This window comes from Platalea leucorodia (genome assembly GCF_965183815.1).
Source record: "Platalea leucorodia genome assembly, chromosome: 3".
NCBI lineage: Eukaryota > Metazoa > Chordata > Aves > Pelecaniformes > Threskiornithidae > Platalea > Platalea leucorodia.
Genome location: NC_138825.1, coordinates 69707757 through 69723206, shown reverse-complemented (window position 1 = coordinate 69723206; position 15450 = coordinate 69707757). Strand labels below are relative to the sequence as shown.

Genomic DNA, 15450 nt, shown 5'->3' with positions numbered 1-15450 from the left:
TAGCTTCACGGATAAGACTCTTTTATCCTTCAGGGAGACAGCTAAGAGGAGAGCAGAAGTAGCGCCAACAGAGAAGTGAAAAATGTGAAGACCATCTGAAGGGCACCACGGGGCGGGTGTCAGGGCAGATGCCGGGTTAGGACCTGAAGCTCGGTGAAGGATTTCCACGCATGCCATTAAGCGTTTCAAGTACTTGTACAGAATGGCAAAATATACATTAGTACTCATAAACCTAATAATCACCTAGCTATGCCAAAATACAGGGTGCTTTCTGAAGAACAGTAATTTTAGGACATGTGTGTAGAAAACATTGATGCATAGACTTGTATGGAGAAGGATCGGGTGCAGCCCTCCAACTGTGGTACTGTAGTTGCCATTAACTGTTTTTACCGAGGGGAGCTGCTGAGTGTATTTCAGGCTTGTAGCTTCCTAAAGGTAAACAAAGTTAACACAAGAAGTACCTGGTACATGATCTGAAGGTGTAGATTGACGTGACAGGTAAGAGGACTGGTGGCCAGCTACCTCTGCAAGAGTCTCTCTCCTTGGCCGTGCGTTTCCCACTTTTCTCTTGGGTTGCGAACTAGTGATCGTATGTCACAGGGAGAATTAATTCAGCTGCCTGATCAATTGGAAAACTAATTTAAAAACACTTCAGTCTCCTGTGTTAGCCAGCTGAAGCTTCTCTCCTTGCAGCCTCGTGATTGCTCTCTAAAGCAGAGAGGGAGAAGGGAAAGCTCTATATTGACTACTTCCATAATTTTTTAGCCATTAGGCAGGGTGCAGTCTGAGATAATGGCAGTCTTGGCTGACTGTGACCTGATGGAGTGGCTGAAGGGGTCCGAGACCTGGAGAGGGATACCTGGACCAGCTGATATGTGAGAGGTCTGGCTGGACCTGCACCCCAAACCTTTCAGGCCCGTGGAGGTGTTTGATCAGAAAACTGGAGATCTTGGGCTAAACTCCTGGTGATACAGAGTAATCCTGGCATAGCATCCAGAAAGAGAAGTCTGTGGCCTTCTATTCCAGGCCAGTCTCTCTAACTAGCCAAAAAGGATGGTTGCGGGGAACTAATTCAGTGATTACAGCAGTTATTTCCACCTTTCTCTTCATATTCAGGCACTGGCTGGGACTGTTACCCTCAAAGGAACAGAAGTGATTAAAAACATGAGGAGGCAGGGAAGAGAAGCCTTATTTTACCTTGTGTTTTTTCCTCCCACGTGCAAGTATTTCCACAGCCTTATCTGATCACAACAGTGTTTTTGCAAGAATCAAATCTCTCCCTCACTGTTAACTCTGAAATTTTAGCCAAGAGTCTAACCTGGGGCATTTTGACTTATTCTACCTCTATTCTTCACTTGTGCCTCACAGCAAAAGCAGGCTTTTGGAGCACAACACTACAAGCAACAGTGTTGTCAAATCCATATCCACGTTTTGAACTAGTAAAGGGTTTGTAGTAAAGGTCATATTATGTTGTTATACTTTTTTAAACATAGATTTACATATATAAACAGCAGATTAAGAAGTAGTAGTGTTTTTTGTTTGGTTTTCTTTGTTGTTTGTTTTTGTTTTTTTTTTTAAAGAGAATTTGGAAAAAAAGGGGAACAAATGGGAAGTCTTAAGTTCTTCTCTTGTGGCAAACCTGATGTGAAAATGAGTATCTTAACAGCCTAATCAGCTCATAGAACTGCCTTTAGGAGTTTAAATGAGCTTGCTTCATGTTTTCTTTGCTTTATGAAAAAGTGATAAGTGGACTATATTGTTCTGAACACAGTTATGGTTTGTTTTTCCTGGTGTAAAACATCTGTGGTGTCTGCTTCCCCCCCAGTTTTGCTGTTTCTAATGATTTTGTGATGTTGTAAAGATTTCTAGCTGCTTGTAATAAACAAAGTCTGCAGCAATCAATACGCAAACCCTCTCCATTAATCGAGGTGAAGGCTGGCTTCCAGCTTCAGTTGGGACCCAGTTCTGGCAGACTGTTGGGGAGACTGACTCGACATGGTAACAACCCCCAAATTACAGCCAGAGTTTGATCAGCAGGAGAATTAACTCTGATAGTTCGGCTGTTTCAAAATCACTACGTGCTAGACGAGTGCAGCTCTCTACTGGATTAGATCAGTTGTGGGGCAGAATTGTTCTTTCAGCTTTCATAAGAGGATTTTTCTTCTGTGCCATAGCTTTCTGCTGAGGTATCTTAGGTAACAGTTTAACTGTTTGATGATGGGCAATTTGCTCCTAACTGGGGTGACACTTTTGCTTTGCTTTCACTTCTGCTTCTCCAAGTATGGATCAGAACCGCCGCTTAAGCTTTTGCCTCAGACAGCTCCCTGGAGAAGGCTGTGCTGTTTGAACTTCTGTATGTTTGCTCCCTGTTGTGGCTGTATCCGTCATTGCATTAAATGGGTATTAAAATGTGGTTTAAACTTACAATGCATTACGAGAAATAACTTCATAAAGTCACGTGAAATTGGAGCTTTAGCACAGAATCTTGGGTTTGTCCAAATGATGGCATGTGGGGAGAAGTTTGGAAGTCCTTGCTGCGTTAGCCTTTCCCAGGAAGTATTTATCCCTGAATGGGGCAGCGTGCACACCCGTCCTCTTATTGCTTAAGCTATGTAAAAGTTAGCCATTTGTTTCACTTTGTGGCAGCTTTAATAGCATAGCTTTTCACCAAAAGCAGCTTTGTTTATTGTAGATAGGTAGCGGTAGGATGACAGAGGTCTCTTTTCAGGAAGACAGAGCAAAGTAACTATTTATAATGCAAATTTTAGCTATTTTGTAACAACTTGATTGTTTAAAAAATTTCTTTAAGTTACCTCGTTTGTAAGGGAAGCCAAGTGATGGTATCTTGACCTCATATATTCCACCTTGAATCTTAGAAATGAGATATGTGACTATAATTTCTGAAAATCATCTGCCAACTAAAAAGTACTTTTCAGGCTTTTTTCTGCTTTTGCTTGCACCTGTGCAACTCTGCTGTTTCTATATTAAATTTATCAAGTAAAGAAGGCACAATTTGGTTTCATGTTTGATAGTCAAGAATGAAAACATTGATTATTAATAAGTGCACTAGAAAACTCACGTACAACATCAGACCTAGCAAAGACATGGAAACTAAATCGTTGTAGTTAGCTTTCTTAAGGAAAGCAGGACAGTTTAAGAATGGCTGTAAAATTCCTGTCCTTTTTTCTGCATGCCAGGGAAGGCAGATGATCAGGGTGGTCAAGAGAATACTTGAGAGATTTATGTCAAAAGTTCTTGCTATTTTTAGGCCATCACCCATGTCCATGGCAACTCTGCTAGGGTTTGTAGCCATCTTCTGGGATGGAATAGTGAGATAGGTGGGAGCATACTTCTCTCCTGCTTTCTTCCCTTGATTATGAGAGTTATTCTTTATTTTATGCTAAACGCCACTTTCAGTTGGGAAAATATGAAGCACCATGAAATGTTTCTGTAGGTACAACAGTAAAAAGTAACAGCAGCCATTGCTGGTGAAACCAAAGGTTCGATTAACTATTGCTGATGATACCAGCTGGGCTTATCTGTTCAATAATACAGATTACTGAATAGGTTGTGCAAATGTATGGTGGTTTGGGCCCTATTTTATTTGAAAGGGGAACACCATTTGGCAAATGCAAACCCAGGAGCCTTTTCCAGCTTTTGTGTCTGGTTGGGACCCTGCCTACTAAACAGTAGAAGAACGAGCTATTGATCCCCTCTTTTTCAACATAAATAGTTGTAGGATAAATTGTTGCTGCTGTTGACGGATTTTGCTTGGCTCCACCTGAAGACTGAACTGATGTTTCTCAATGAAGATTGAGACCATGTATTTTCACTCTTCTATAACAGTTTATGGGTGCTAACTTTTTGCCCATCTTTAACAAAAGCATGGGAAAGGATTTGGTTGTGATACTAATTATTGTTAATAGTTAACAGTATTATTCCATTGGAATTGATCCAAATCTGGGTTGATCCAGTCTGAACCCAGTGGAGATGGGAGTTTGACTGTTCAGGACTTTCTGCTGTAAGCGAGACGAGGAAACAGCTATGTACCTTTTTAAGCATTGCTCCTGTAAGAGAGCAGTATATACATAAAAATTATCTGCTCAAGTAATTGAGAACACTTTGGTTTAATCTTCTTGGTTGGAAAGGGAGAACAGGATTTTGGTGGGGTTTTTTTGGTTTTTTCCTTCTAATTTATTGTTTTCTGAGGTAAGGATTTAAATGAATTGGAGTTTTATTACTCTTTTCATGACTTCCCTGCTTCTGGGAGGTCAAGCATGCTGAAAATGAGGGGTGCTGCCCCGTGGCAGGGGGAAGGCTCCTGCACTGCAGGGTCAGTGGCTGCTGCCATGCCTGCGTCCCGTCCTGTTTGACCAGTTCACGCCTCGCCTTCCCGGGATGTCAGCCTGGGTTGTTGCAGTTTGTCTGTGCCTTACCAGAGCACTCAGATGGGCAGGACGGACCTGGGTTAGGATGGCTGGTAACAAATTCAAACACAGATGACAGTTTCTACAAGTCTTATGCTGGCTGTAGGAGAACAGGCTGTTTTCCTCTGAATTTAAGGCTGTCAATTAAAGAGGTAACTGATAGATTTTTTTATCTTATTTATTTTACAAGAGTCAGCTGTTGGAGTTGGCTTGTTTTTGTTCTGTTTTATTTGGCTGTGATGTTTTTATTCCGATGCTGGAAGCCCAACAAACCATTACCTTATGAAGGTCTTGCTTCTTCACTGCTTGTATTTCCTAATGCTACTGTGCCCCTGCGAGCGGGGCTCGCTCCCAAGATGGCCAGGTTATTCGAGCGTGTCTTGGTATGCGGATGGACTCCTGGCCCTTGCTTCCTTTCTGTAATCCCTTCCCACACCTGCTCAGTTTTAGTGTGGTCTTTTGGTCCCACTCCTAGGCAGGAGCAACTGCCTCTGTTTTCCACCCCAAAAAGGGCAGGTATCTGGCTCGGTCTGCTGTCCTCAAAGCTCTTCCTTCATCAGCATCTTTGGGTCTTTTACTGATAGTGAATGTGTCTTCTAAGGAATAGAAAAATTACCATACCCATACTTAGCTAGCACTGGTAATACGCACACCTGGACAAAATAAGAAAGCTCTTGTGCATTTCTGTGTTCCCTTTAATGAAAGCTGAGAGACCTATGGGTTTGGGTCAGATTCCTCCAAGGTTTGCAGTTTCTGCCACGCTTCCTCCTCTGTGACTTCCCCCTCCCTCTGCCCCCATGCATGCCCCAGAAGGAGAGATGAAAGATTGCTTTATCCTGGATGCTTCAGGTCTCCCAGAGGTTGTGAAAGCCTTCTGCCAACCGATCTCTTCATCTGACTCTGGTGTGCCTCTTTGTCAGAGAGCATCCCAGCTCAGTGGGCAGCCATGCGGGTGTACCAGCCCCAGCTCTGTCCGGCCATGGCACTAACCATTGCCTCTGCTGTGGATTTCGGCTCACCGTGGGTGCCAAAAAAACAGAGCAGAAAGCATGTAACCTCCATACATGCTGATGAACATGCACTAAGTTTGATGAGTAGTAGCAGGCAGAGGCATGACTTAATGCAACGTAGTTTTTCTAAACCCATTACTGAGGTAAAATTGTTTCCTTTTTTAGTTCACTTGGTGCTAGAGAAAGTAACAGGAGATGAAAGGGCGAAGAGAGGGAGCTCATGCAGGTTGATAATCACTTGATGGAGAATTTCAGTATTAATTTGGTTTTCTACAAGTAATTTTCTATAAATACTATGCCTATGTGAACAGGACAAATAAAACCTGAATGTTCCCATTGGCATGAGCCAGCAATGTGCCCTTGCAGCCAGGAAGGCCAATGGTATCCTGGGGTGCACTAGGAAGAATGTGGCCAGCAGGTTGACGGAGGTTATCTTTCCCCTCTGCTCTGCCCTGGTGAGGCCACATCTGGAGTACGACGTCCAGTTCTGGGCTCCCCAGTTCAAGAAAGACAAGGCACTACTGGAGAGAGTCCAGCATAGGGCTATGAAGATGATTAGGGGATTGGAGCATTGCTCTTATGAGGAAAGGCTGAGAGCTGGGTCTGTTTAGCCTGGAGAAGAGGAGACAGAGAGGATCTTATTCGTACTTACAAATATCTTAAGGGCAGGTGTCAGGAGGATGGGGCCAGACTCTTTTCAGTGGTGCCCAGTGACAGGATAAGGGGCAATGGACACAAACTGAAACACGAGAAGTTCCATCTGAATGGGAGGAAAAACTTCTTTACTTTGCGGGTGACAAAGCACTGGAACAGGCTGCCCAGAGAGGTTCTACAGTCTCCTTTTCTGGAGATACTCAAAACCCGCCTGGATGTCATCCTGTGCAGCCTGCTGTAGGTGAACCTGCTTTGGCAGGGGGATTGGACTAGATGATCTCCATAGGTCCCTTCCAACCCCAGCCATTTTGTGTTTCTATCCTATCAAATCCACGTGAGCTGGTAACAGCTGGTCCTGTGGAAGGAAGGAAAAAAGAGTAGAGCTTCATGTTGGTGTGTTGTCAAATGAAAAAGCAAATTAAGAGGCCTTTAAGAAAAAGATTTTGGTTGAGTTTAGGTGTATTCTGAAGAATATCTTGCTAATTTATCTCACAGTTTTTTTAGGAGCGTCCTATATGTGACTGTGGAGGGAAAAAGAAGAGTTTGAACAGGAAACGGACACCATGGTTTGGCGTTTTGCTCCAGGCTGCCAAGGCCAGTTTTGCCAGTGAAGGTTTTGGTTGGTTTCTGGGGCCAAAGCTGCTCTGATGGCTGCCCACACAGGTGGTGCCGACTGCGGCCCTTGCTGCTGTGTGGCTGCACCATCCCGCAGCACCCCTGGGGACCTGGGTTTGCCTAAGTGCACTCCCGAAAGCGATCCTCAGCATCTTATGGATGAAGCTGGAGTCTCAGCCTGGGGCTGAGGTTGTGAAAACTAGGTGAGCTTTGAGAATTTAAATTGATGCCGTATTTAAATACGTGTTGTAAAGCATTCAGAAGACATGCTTTTGGAGCAGAAAGGTCAACCCTTCGATGTACTGATGGTGGTTGGATTGCAGTTATGTACACTGTGATTTCCCCCCCAGCTTCTTGCTTTTGAGTGTCTTTCTTCCTGAAGGATGAGATACTAACATGTTCTTCAAAGGCCCTGAGACTTTGCTTCTTTTTGTGTCCTTTTAGCATTGACAAATATGACAGTTAATGCAAATCTCATTAACAATGTGACTAAAAGAAGTGGTGTCTGCTTATGCCTACAACATTTGGGTGCAAGTGACTTTCTCTTTCTAAATGTCATATGGAGAAGGAACCACCATGTCATTGTCATGGCTTCGTCCAGATATGCGGTACCAATGTGAAAGAAGAACAAAGACTTTGTGTCCTCAGAGGGCACGTGAAGGAGGACATCCTCATGGACCCTTTCAGGGTTGGTCTGTGTGAGCTTGTGACACAATAGAAATCTGATTATTTTTTTTTTTTAGTGGAAGTCTCTGGTTGTACATTTATTAACAAGAAATGGCCATTTTAAACACAACTTAAAATGGACATCTGTCACAAATATATATGGAAATTCTTCGTGGCTTTTGTCTTTGAATACCTCTCGGACATTGGTGCTGGGAGAATTTAGGTTTCTTGGGCTACTTTTAGTCCCTGAAGTGGGGAAAAGTGGGATTTTTTTTTTTTTTTTTTTCTCCTAGACATCTTAAAGTTTCTGTTGACATTTGCCACCTTCTTTGAATCGCCTCAGTCACATTCCTCGTTCTGCACCGACTACGAAGAAAGACTGGTCATTCTAGTTGTTTTGGTGGTCACTCGGGTGTTTCCTGGCATAGCAGAAAATATTAATTAAAACTCAAAAAATAACAATTACTGATCCATTTGTTTCTTCCCCTGTAGAATACGAAGGTCTTGTAGACCAGGCTGTCCCTTCACTTGCATCTGTGCATTTCCAATATATTTTTCTTTACACATAACATCCTTTGTAGTTTACAGGGGAGAACTTGGTGCACTGGTAGAAATTGAATTTCTCTACAGAGGTGCAGATTAGATGTGGCACTGTTTGCTTTTCTTTCAGCATTAATAGGTGAGAAGTAAGAACAATTTACTGCTTTATTTAACATACGCATCTCTGCCCTAAGAAGAAAGTTTCAGTTAGAAACTGCTCGTTTGTATGTGTCTATTTTAAAGTAGAATGGCCCCTTCTTTAAGGAATATAGTCATAATACAGCCACCCAAGTACAGCCTGCACAGATTATGTTACATCCAGCTTGGGCCGGGCTAAATGACAGGTATAAATCAGTGCTTTCAGTGTAGTTTGAACTTTGCTTTCTGTGTAGCTAACAAAGATTTCCTCTAAAAGAAAGGGGGGGCAAAAGGGGAGTGAAAATAATTTTCTGACTTGAAGTACCATGCCATCTATTTCTGTTTTCCGTTGCTGGTATCACTGCATTTTGGGGCAGTAAGTGGGCTAGTGTAGAGTCTGGGTCCTGTGTCCTGCCCCTCCACATCCCCTTCCACCCCCCCCCCCCCCAAAAAAGTATCTGTTCAAATAAAATGTCAAGACTTGGGGGAGGAGGTACATATTGCTCTCCTGATAGTTTAAACGTTACCTTTCTGTAGGACGAAAGTCACGGGAGCCTGCTTTCTCCTTATGAATTGTAAGTGGAGCTAGCCCCTCCTGAGATGCATTACAGAAGTGAAGCACAGCTGGGTGTAAGAACTGGATGCTGCCTGACATTTAACACTGTACTGCAGCTCAGCTGCTTTTAGACATATCTGAGTCGTTCCTCATGCTCTGAAAATACACCCTGCTGTTGTGTATACCAAGAGTTCTTCAGTTCTTAATACACAGTGGTATTTTGAAATTCAAAGACTCCTTAAAACTCAGGGGTTTGACATTGTGATAAGCTGATATTGAAGGATAAGGCTCTTCAAAATTTCTTTTAAAGAAAAAACAAGGCCAAGAATAAAACCAGTTATTTTTATCCATGTTATAAGAGATTTTTTTTTTTTTCTTTCCCATTCCGTAGCACCTCCTGGGTCTGCAGCAGCAGGTAGCCTAGCAGGCTACCTCTAAAGCTGTACTTACATTAATTGCTGATGCTAGTGCACAAACAAAGATGGACTGTTTTGGTAAGACAAGGCTCCATTGAAGTTACTGTTAATAAGCAAACCAGCTCTGTTCACTTCGGTCCCATTCAAAACACAGGAAAAGGATCAATCTTTGCCAAACTTGAAAGGCTGAAACTATTACAGAGGATAAAAATGATTTACTTCAAGTGGGTGTAAAACATATTTTCAAAATAAACACTGAAACCACACTTGACTCTTACCACATATTTCATGCCCACACAGAATATGATTAATATATAGCAAGTGTTCAGCTTTGGAGGAATAAAGGAGGAATGAAGGAATAAAATTCCTTCATTTTATTAATGCAGTTTTGTTCTAACTAGCATTTAATATAAGCAGTGCTTCTTAAGTACCAGCTTAGACACTAGATACAATGTGCCTTCTCACTGTGAAGTGTTGCTCCGTTGTAGTTTAGTTTACTCTTAGCAAAAAGGCTTCCCTCTTTTAGTATTTCCCTACCGCTGGAAAAAAAAAAAAAAACACCACCCCCCAAAACCCTGAAGTAGTTGCAATAGCTTTTTATATTTCTGTAGCAAATTGTTTTCCTAGTTTAGTGTGTTTGCTTTAGTGCTGGATTGATCATCTTCTGCTTTTTAAGCACAGCTCCATGATGTACGGGGTGATTCTTCTGAGGAGAGTCACTCTGGTGATGTCATATGCTCGAGTTCAATTTTTATGTGCTGCTACAGGTGAATTAGTGTCCTACAGGTATAAAATGTGGACATTCCCCAGCATGTAGTTTGTGGGGTTTTGGGCCTTTTTTTTTTTTTTTTTTTTTTTTTTTTAAAATACCTTCGAGTAGATACTCCTCCTGTACTTACAGTGGTCCATGTAAAAGCCAGACTGTTTGAGCCTAGCCTTGTTTGCACGTGGTAGAGCTCTGCTCACCTTTTAGAGCTGGAAATGAAATTCAGGGAAGTTCCCTCCGTCGAGCGGGTGTATTGCTGGGGGAGCTGCCCCTCCTCTGCATGGCAGGCAGATCAGCCTGCACCCCGAGGCTGCGCCGGGCAGCGCAGCAGTGACTGCTTGCCGAGGTCTTCTCTGCTGTGCTCTGGTCTGGGATGGGCTGTCACCATCCTCACCCTGCTTTTCTCTCTCTAACATACACCTAACCTCTTTGCTCTGCTTGGGTTTAGCTACATTGCTGAGAGAACAAAGGTAGTGCAATAGGGATTTTTTTAAAAGCAGTACGAGCCTTGGGTTTTACACCATTTTGTTATGACTCTTCTAATCCTCTGCCTCCTGACCAAATTAATCATTATTCAGTTAGAGCCCATATGGCTCCATTGCTGAGGCAAGAATGACAGGATTGTGTTGGGTTTTGGGTTTGTGGTTTGTTTTTTTTTTTTTCCTATCCTTTCTTAGCTTAAATACTGCATTAATGGAGTCTCTGAAGTGTCTTCTGGTACCACTGTGCAGCAGCAGCAAGGTCTGCATCCAAATCTGAGGTGTTCCTGTCATATTTAGTGTATTTTTTGGCAGATTCCTGTAATGGAGCATGTCAAAGAATAAGCAGCCTAGGGAAATCAAACTTGCCAACCTTGAAGCAGTAATTCCTAGAAAGAGATGCTTGTTACACCATTAAACCCCTTTTTCTCTGCACGGAGATACTCACTGAGGAAGGAATTGGGCTGGTGGTCAGCTCCACTTGCACAGTCAACACTCATTCATTCAAGATTACTTGAGGCAGACACAAACATGCTCAAGCCGGGTCCTTGCAGACTCTCAAGATCCAGCAGGGTTTATTAACTCAGGCTCAATGCCAAGCAAATGCAACTCTGCTGCTCCCAGACCAAGTAGGATCTGCTGTTTTGGCATGGAGTCCGGGCTGTTCAAGCCTGCAAAGCGTGAAGGGTGCAGACCTGGGTCCAGTGCCGTTCTCAGATCCAGGAGCTCTGGAAAAGACGTTGCGGATATCTGACCATATGGATCAGCTTGGCACCATCTGGGCTCAGTAGATCAACAACAGTTTCAGCCCTGTTAAACTTGAGCTTGCTTCTGTGCATGTTTTTGTTTTGGTCGTCTTTTTAGTTTTTTTTTAAAGGGTTTTTTATTTTTTGTTTGTTTGGGTTTTTTTTCTTTTTTGGGGGGTTGTTTTTAAACTCTAACACTGAGTTGTGGGAAAATTGATTAGCTTGGCCAGCCCCAGGCTCAGCTAACACTTTCTGCGTATGCGGTGTGGCACATAAGGAGCTTCTTGGAAGCAGACTGCAGTGGCCCTGAGCTTGCTGAGCAGGAACCAGCTCAGGGCTAGCACTGAGTCAGAGCTGCTAGAATCTGATGATCCTAAATTGACTTTAATTTCTCTATGCAGTGATTCCCAGCACATTTTGCAGTGAAACAATATACAAATGTTTCCATTGCTTGATTTCTCACAGCCTTTATGAGCCGTGATAATGGAGCACTGACCATTACACACAAAGCATGGAGTGCTGGATGCGTGCTGCTCGTTAGGGCTCGTGTGTTGGTTTCATGGAGTACCTAGCCATGGTACGTACACTGAGACTATATGTTCAATAACTGCAATTGTCATAAGGGTAACTAGCTTTTCTGTTTGGATTTGAAAATACCTTCTGGAAAAACTGCACTGTGCTTGGAGTAAGTCAAAATATTTCTAAGACAATATGCTTGATGGTCTGTGTATTGTTACAGTACTTGAAATTAAATTTTCAAATTCACAAATACTTGCTTACTTTTTCCAAGCAAAAGGTCATACAGCTCTTCTGGGTTTTTCCATATGCAGGTGCAGCTGGGACAAGCAGATATAAAGTGCCCGATCACAGAGTGCAGCGAACACCTGGATGAAACAACTGTCCTCTATAACCTGCCCCACGACGACATCATCAAGTATAAATATTTCCTGGAACTCAGCCGCATTGACTCCAGCACCAAGCCATGCCCTCAGTGCAAGCACTTTACAACCTTCCGGAGGAGAGGCCACATTCCTACCCCTGCCAAATTGGAGAACAAATACAAAGTGAGCATGCTTTCCAGGGCCGTGGGTTAGATGGCGCCGCAAAAGTAGGACAGCATTTGGTGGGCATTAAATGAGCTTCCCTGCATCACTGGGGTCATGTCCAAGCTGTGATTAGGAATATGAATCTGTAGTACATCATTGATTAACTACTTAATTGATTTCTAAAAGTTCAAGCAGTTGAACTTCAGTCCTTATTTCTTTGGCAGGTGGCATAATTTTGTCCTGACACGCAAGTTAAGGAGCAAACAATATGGTCATGATCGGAAGAGACTGGGGAAGGGCAGTTAGCACTATAACTGATAATTTTAGACACACAGCTCCAGCAAAGATAAGTTCTCCCTGAAACTCTTGAGCAAATGAATTCTGGGTATTTACAGGGTTAGGGTGTTGGCTTGCTCCTTCCTTAGAACTAGAGCTCTTGTCTGTCCTGCTTCTTGGTTTTGATTTCTTCAGTCTCTTACCAGGGGTTATACATTACTGTAGTCTCATCACTCACAATACAGAAAACTTGAGAAATATGGGAAAAAAACACTTTTCCAGCATTTCTTATAGTGGAAGATTTGCTTATACTGTGATTTCAATCAAAGATAAAAGGCAAGAGATTACAGTTAGAAGTTTTGAGCTGCTGAAGGTCTATCTCAGTTCCTGAAGATGAAGGTTCTGTCTGCAGCATCATGCTCTGTGTTAGTTTTCCATCCGATTATTAGATCTGTTGTGGTTAATTTCATGATTGAGCTGGCCTTTCCTGGACAAACCAGTTCTCCTCAGTAGGAGTTTAGATGACTGTTTAGATAGCCCTAATTACACAGCATAAGATTCAGCCCAGTATGGAGATTAAAAGGTAGAAGGTTGTGTATCCAGTGGAGTTGAAACCTTGTTAAAGGTAAATCTGAGTTATGAGCTACTTATATATATATCTGTGTAGTGCATGAATTACATGCCACACTGTTGGACTCACCACTTTCAGATTTTTGGCATCTTACGCGGAGGTGGAGAAATTCAAAACTGCAGGTAAAATTCCTTCCGCCCACAGCCATTCTCCTTCACCCATCCGCTCGGCATTCCCTCAGGTGTAGACAGGATGTGTGGTCAGGGTGGATGAGATGATGTAATGCTTCTGCAGCAGCCTCCCTTAAGGTGCCGGAGGCTGTTGCTGTCCCACCGATGTGGGTCACAGGTGGTGCAGCCATTGTATCACGGAGTGCCAGCTCTGAGAATGTTCCTCAAGGCACAAAATGGGTCGTTTTGCCCACCGGTGCTCTTTTATGAGTTAAAACGCTGTAGTTAAAATGTTCCCACGACTTCCCTACAAATCATAATCGGAAGGAATTGGGAGGCTGTGTAATGCATGAAATAGTGCAAGCCAGAAGCAGTTCCCTGGTCCTGTGGTGATGCATTGTGTCTAGCTCTGATCTGCAGAGCTCAAGTCTCCTCTTGGGAGCAGACTCTGGCAAAACATGTCCTTTGAGCCGTGGCCAGGTGTTGCCTGGAAGAGTGTCTAGTGGATGCTGGTGAGAAATATAATTAGGAAGGTGCTAGCAAACAGCATGGACGATTATAGTCCAGAGCTTCAACCTACTCCCTGAAACTGTGTTGTTTTCTGGCATAGGTACAGTTTTAGTGACTTATTTTAAGCTTAGCACAAGAAAGATTTTTGCTGCAGGGGTAAGATTTAACAGGAAGACTACATAGAAGATTTTGTATATGTGAGTAATTACGTACACACGTAGCCGTGAACCATTATTCTCTCAGTTTTCTTAGATTCTCATGTGATTTTTCGTATGGTAACTTGTCTGTGCCTTGAATTATAGGCTCTTTGGAGGTACAGACTCATTTTCTTCTGCATATAGCATAGGAGACATCTGACTGGAGACTGGGAGACTTGCATATTCACATGCAAGCAATATAAACAGCAATTGCGCCAGAGGAGTTCTGCACCAGCACTGGAAGTGCTGCCTGCAGAAGAACTGAGTCATGCGTGGGGAAAGTCTACGCACAAGCTAGTAGGATCACTGCACACAAGGGCTCGGTGCCAGTACCGTTGCTCTCCTGTACACTGCAATAGGAAAACACTGTAAAATCCAAGAGTACATTTGAACAGACACTTTTGAACTGTTACTAATGGCATTCCTAAAACTTGATAATTAAAATTATAAATAAACATCTAAATTTAAAGAGGTAGCAAATTTACTTGGTAGATTAATTTTCATTACTGTAGTGCTGTTATGTAGGCTAAACTGATCTAAGCCCAGCAGTTCAGTTTGCCGCTGCTGTGTTTCATTTTTGAGATCAAAGTCTTGGTGTGCTAAGCCTAGAAAGTTAGCTGGTGCATGTATGTTGAGAGAGAAGGAGGGGAAGAAAAAGGAAACTTGCTATCCAAACCTTTCTTCTCCCATTAGTGCCACTTAGGACAGCACAGTACCGCAGTGTGACTATTTAGTTTCCTGTATCAAATATTTGTATCACAGATGGATCCAACTTTAAGTAAGGAAATACCCCTGCCCCCTCTCTTATGATGCAAATTGGGAGTGTAAGACTTGGTTGTAGACAAGATCCTAATAAACTTTTGGTCAAAGCTGGTATGCTAAAGCGCAAAGGAAATGGGCAAAAATTGATAGTTCAGTTCCTATGCATGGAACAGGTATGGGTTTCACAAGAGTGAGTATGTCGGCTTGTTCTGTGAGGGTGGTGTTTTGGGGGGGAGGGAGGGGTGTCTTCTAAGCCCTGGATTTCATCTGTTGTTTTAATGTTGGTTCTTTGACCTGCCACCTGCCATGAAGAAGCAGTTCTTGATTCTTGGACTCTATTTCTGCCTCATCAACCTGTGAGGTTCATAATGAAGTTTTCTTGTTCACTTCTGTCAAGAGATACGCATGACATTAAAGAAGGGCTTGAGTGCTTGGAAAGGTAAATGTTTTTCAGTGCAGTTGTTATATAAACTATCTTTTGTTTGAACTGCTCAAGAGTTTCTGAAACTCGTTGCTCTAGAACTAGTAGGAATCTGTACCTGCAAAGATGCTGTGATAGAGTGGATCTGTGTAGTTCGTATCAATCAGTTCCCCCCTTTCTGGATCAGATTTTAACCTTGAGTAGCAGATATTTTCATGGCTATACATCACTTCAATCTGCCTTGAGCCTGAACTGCTGTGGACGTGGTGATTTTGGTGTGCTCTCCCTCTTTGCTCTCAGCTGTTCATTCCTGCCAGCTTGCTTTTGCTTGTGTTGATGTTTTGGTGTCACACTGGGAGCTGGATCAAAGATCAGCTCCAATGGGATACAAGATATGTTTGTTTTGTTGTTGCTTGTTTTCAGCTGGTACAAGAGAGGGGACGGGTTGGTGATGAGGAGGAGGCAGCTGTTTTGGCAGGAGCCC

The 15450-nt window shown here is 42.9% G+C and overlaps 1 protein-coding gene across 1 annotated transcript in view; it reads left to right on the top strand.

Moving 5' to 3' along the window:
• RNF217 (ring finger protein 217) overlaps positions 1-15450 on the top strand; it is a gene marked incomplete at its 5' end in the record, with an annotated part of 59675 nt that overhangs the window by 21864 nt on the left and 22361 nt on the right. Inside the window, one exon of the mRNA XM_082306212.1 lies at positions 11844-12077. Coding sequence (XP_082162338.1) covers positions 11844-12077 — 234 coding nt within the window. The remainder of the gene's footprint in view (positions 1-11843; positions 12078-15450) is intronic.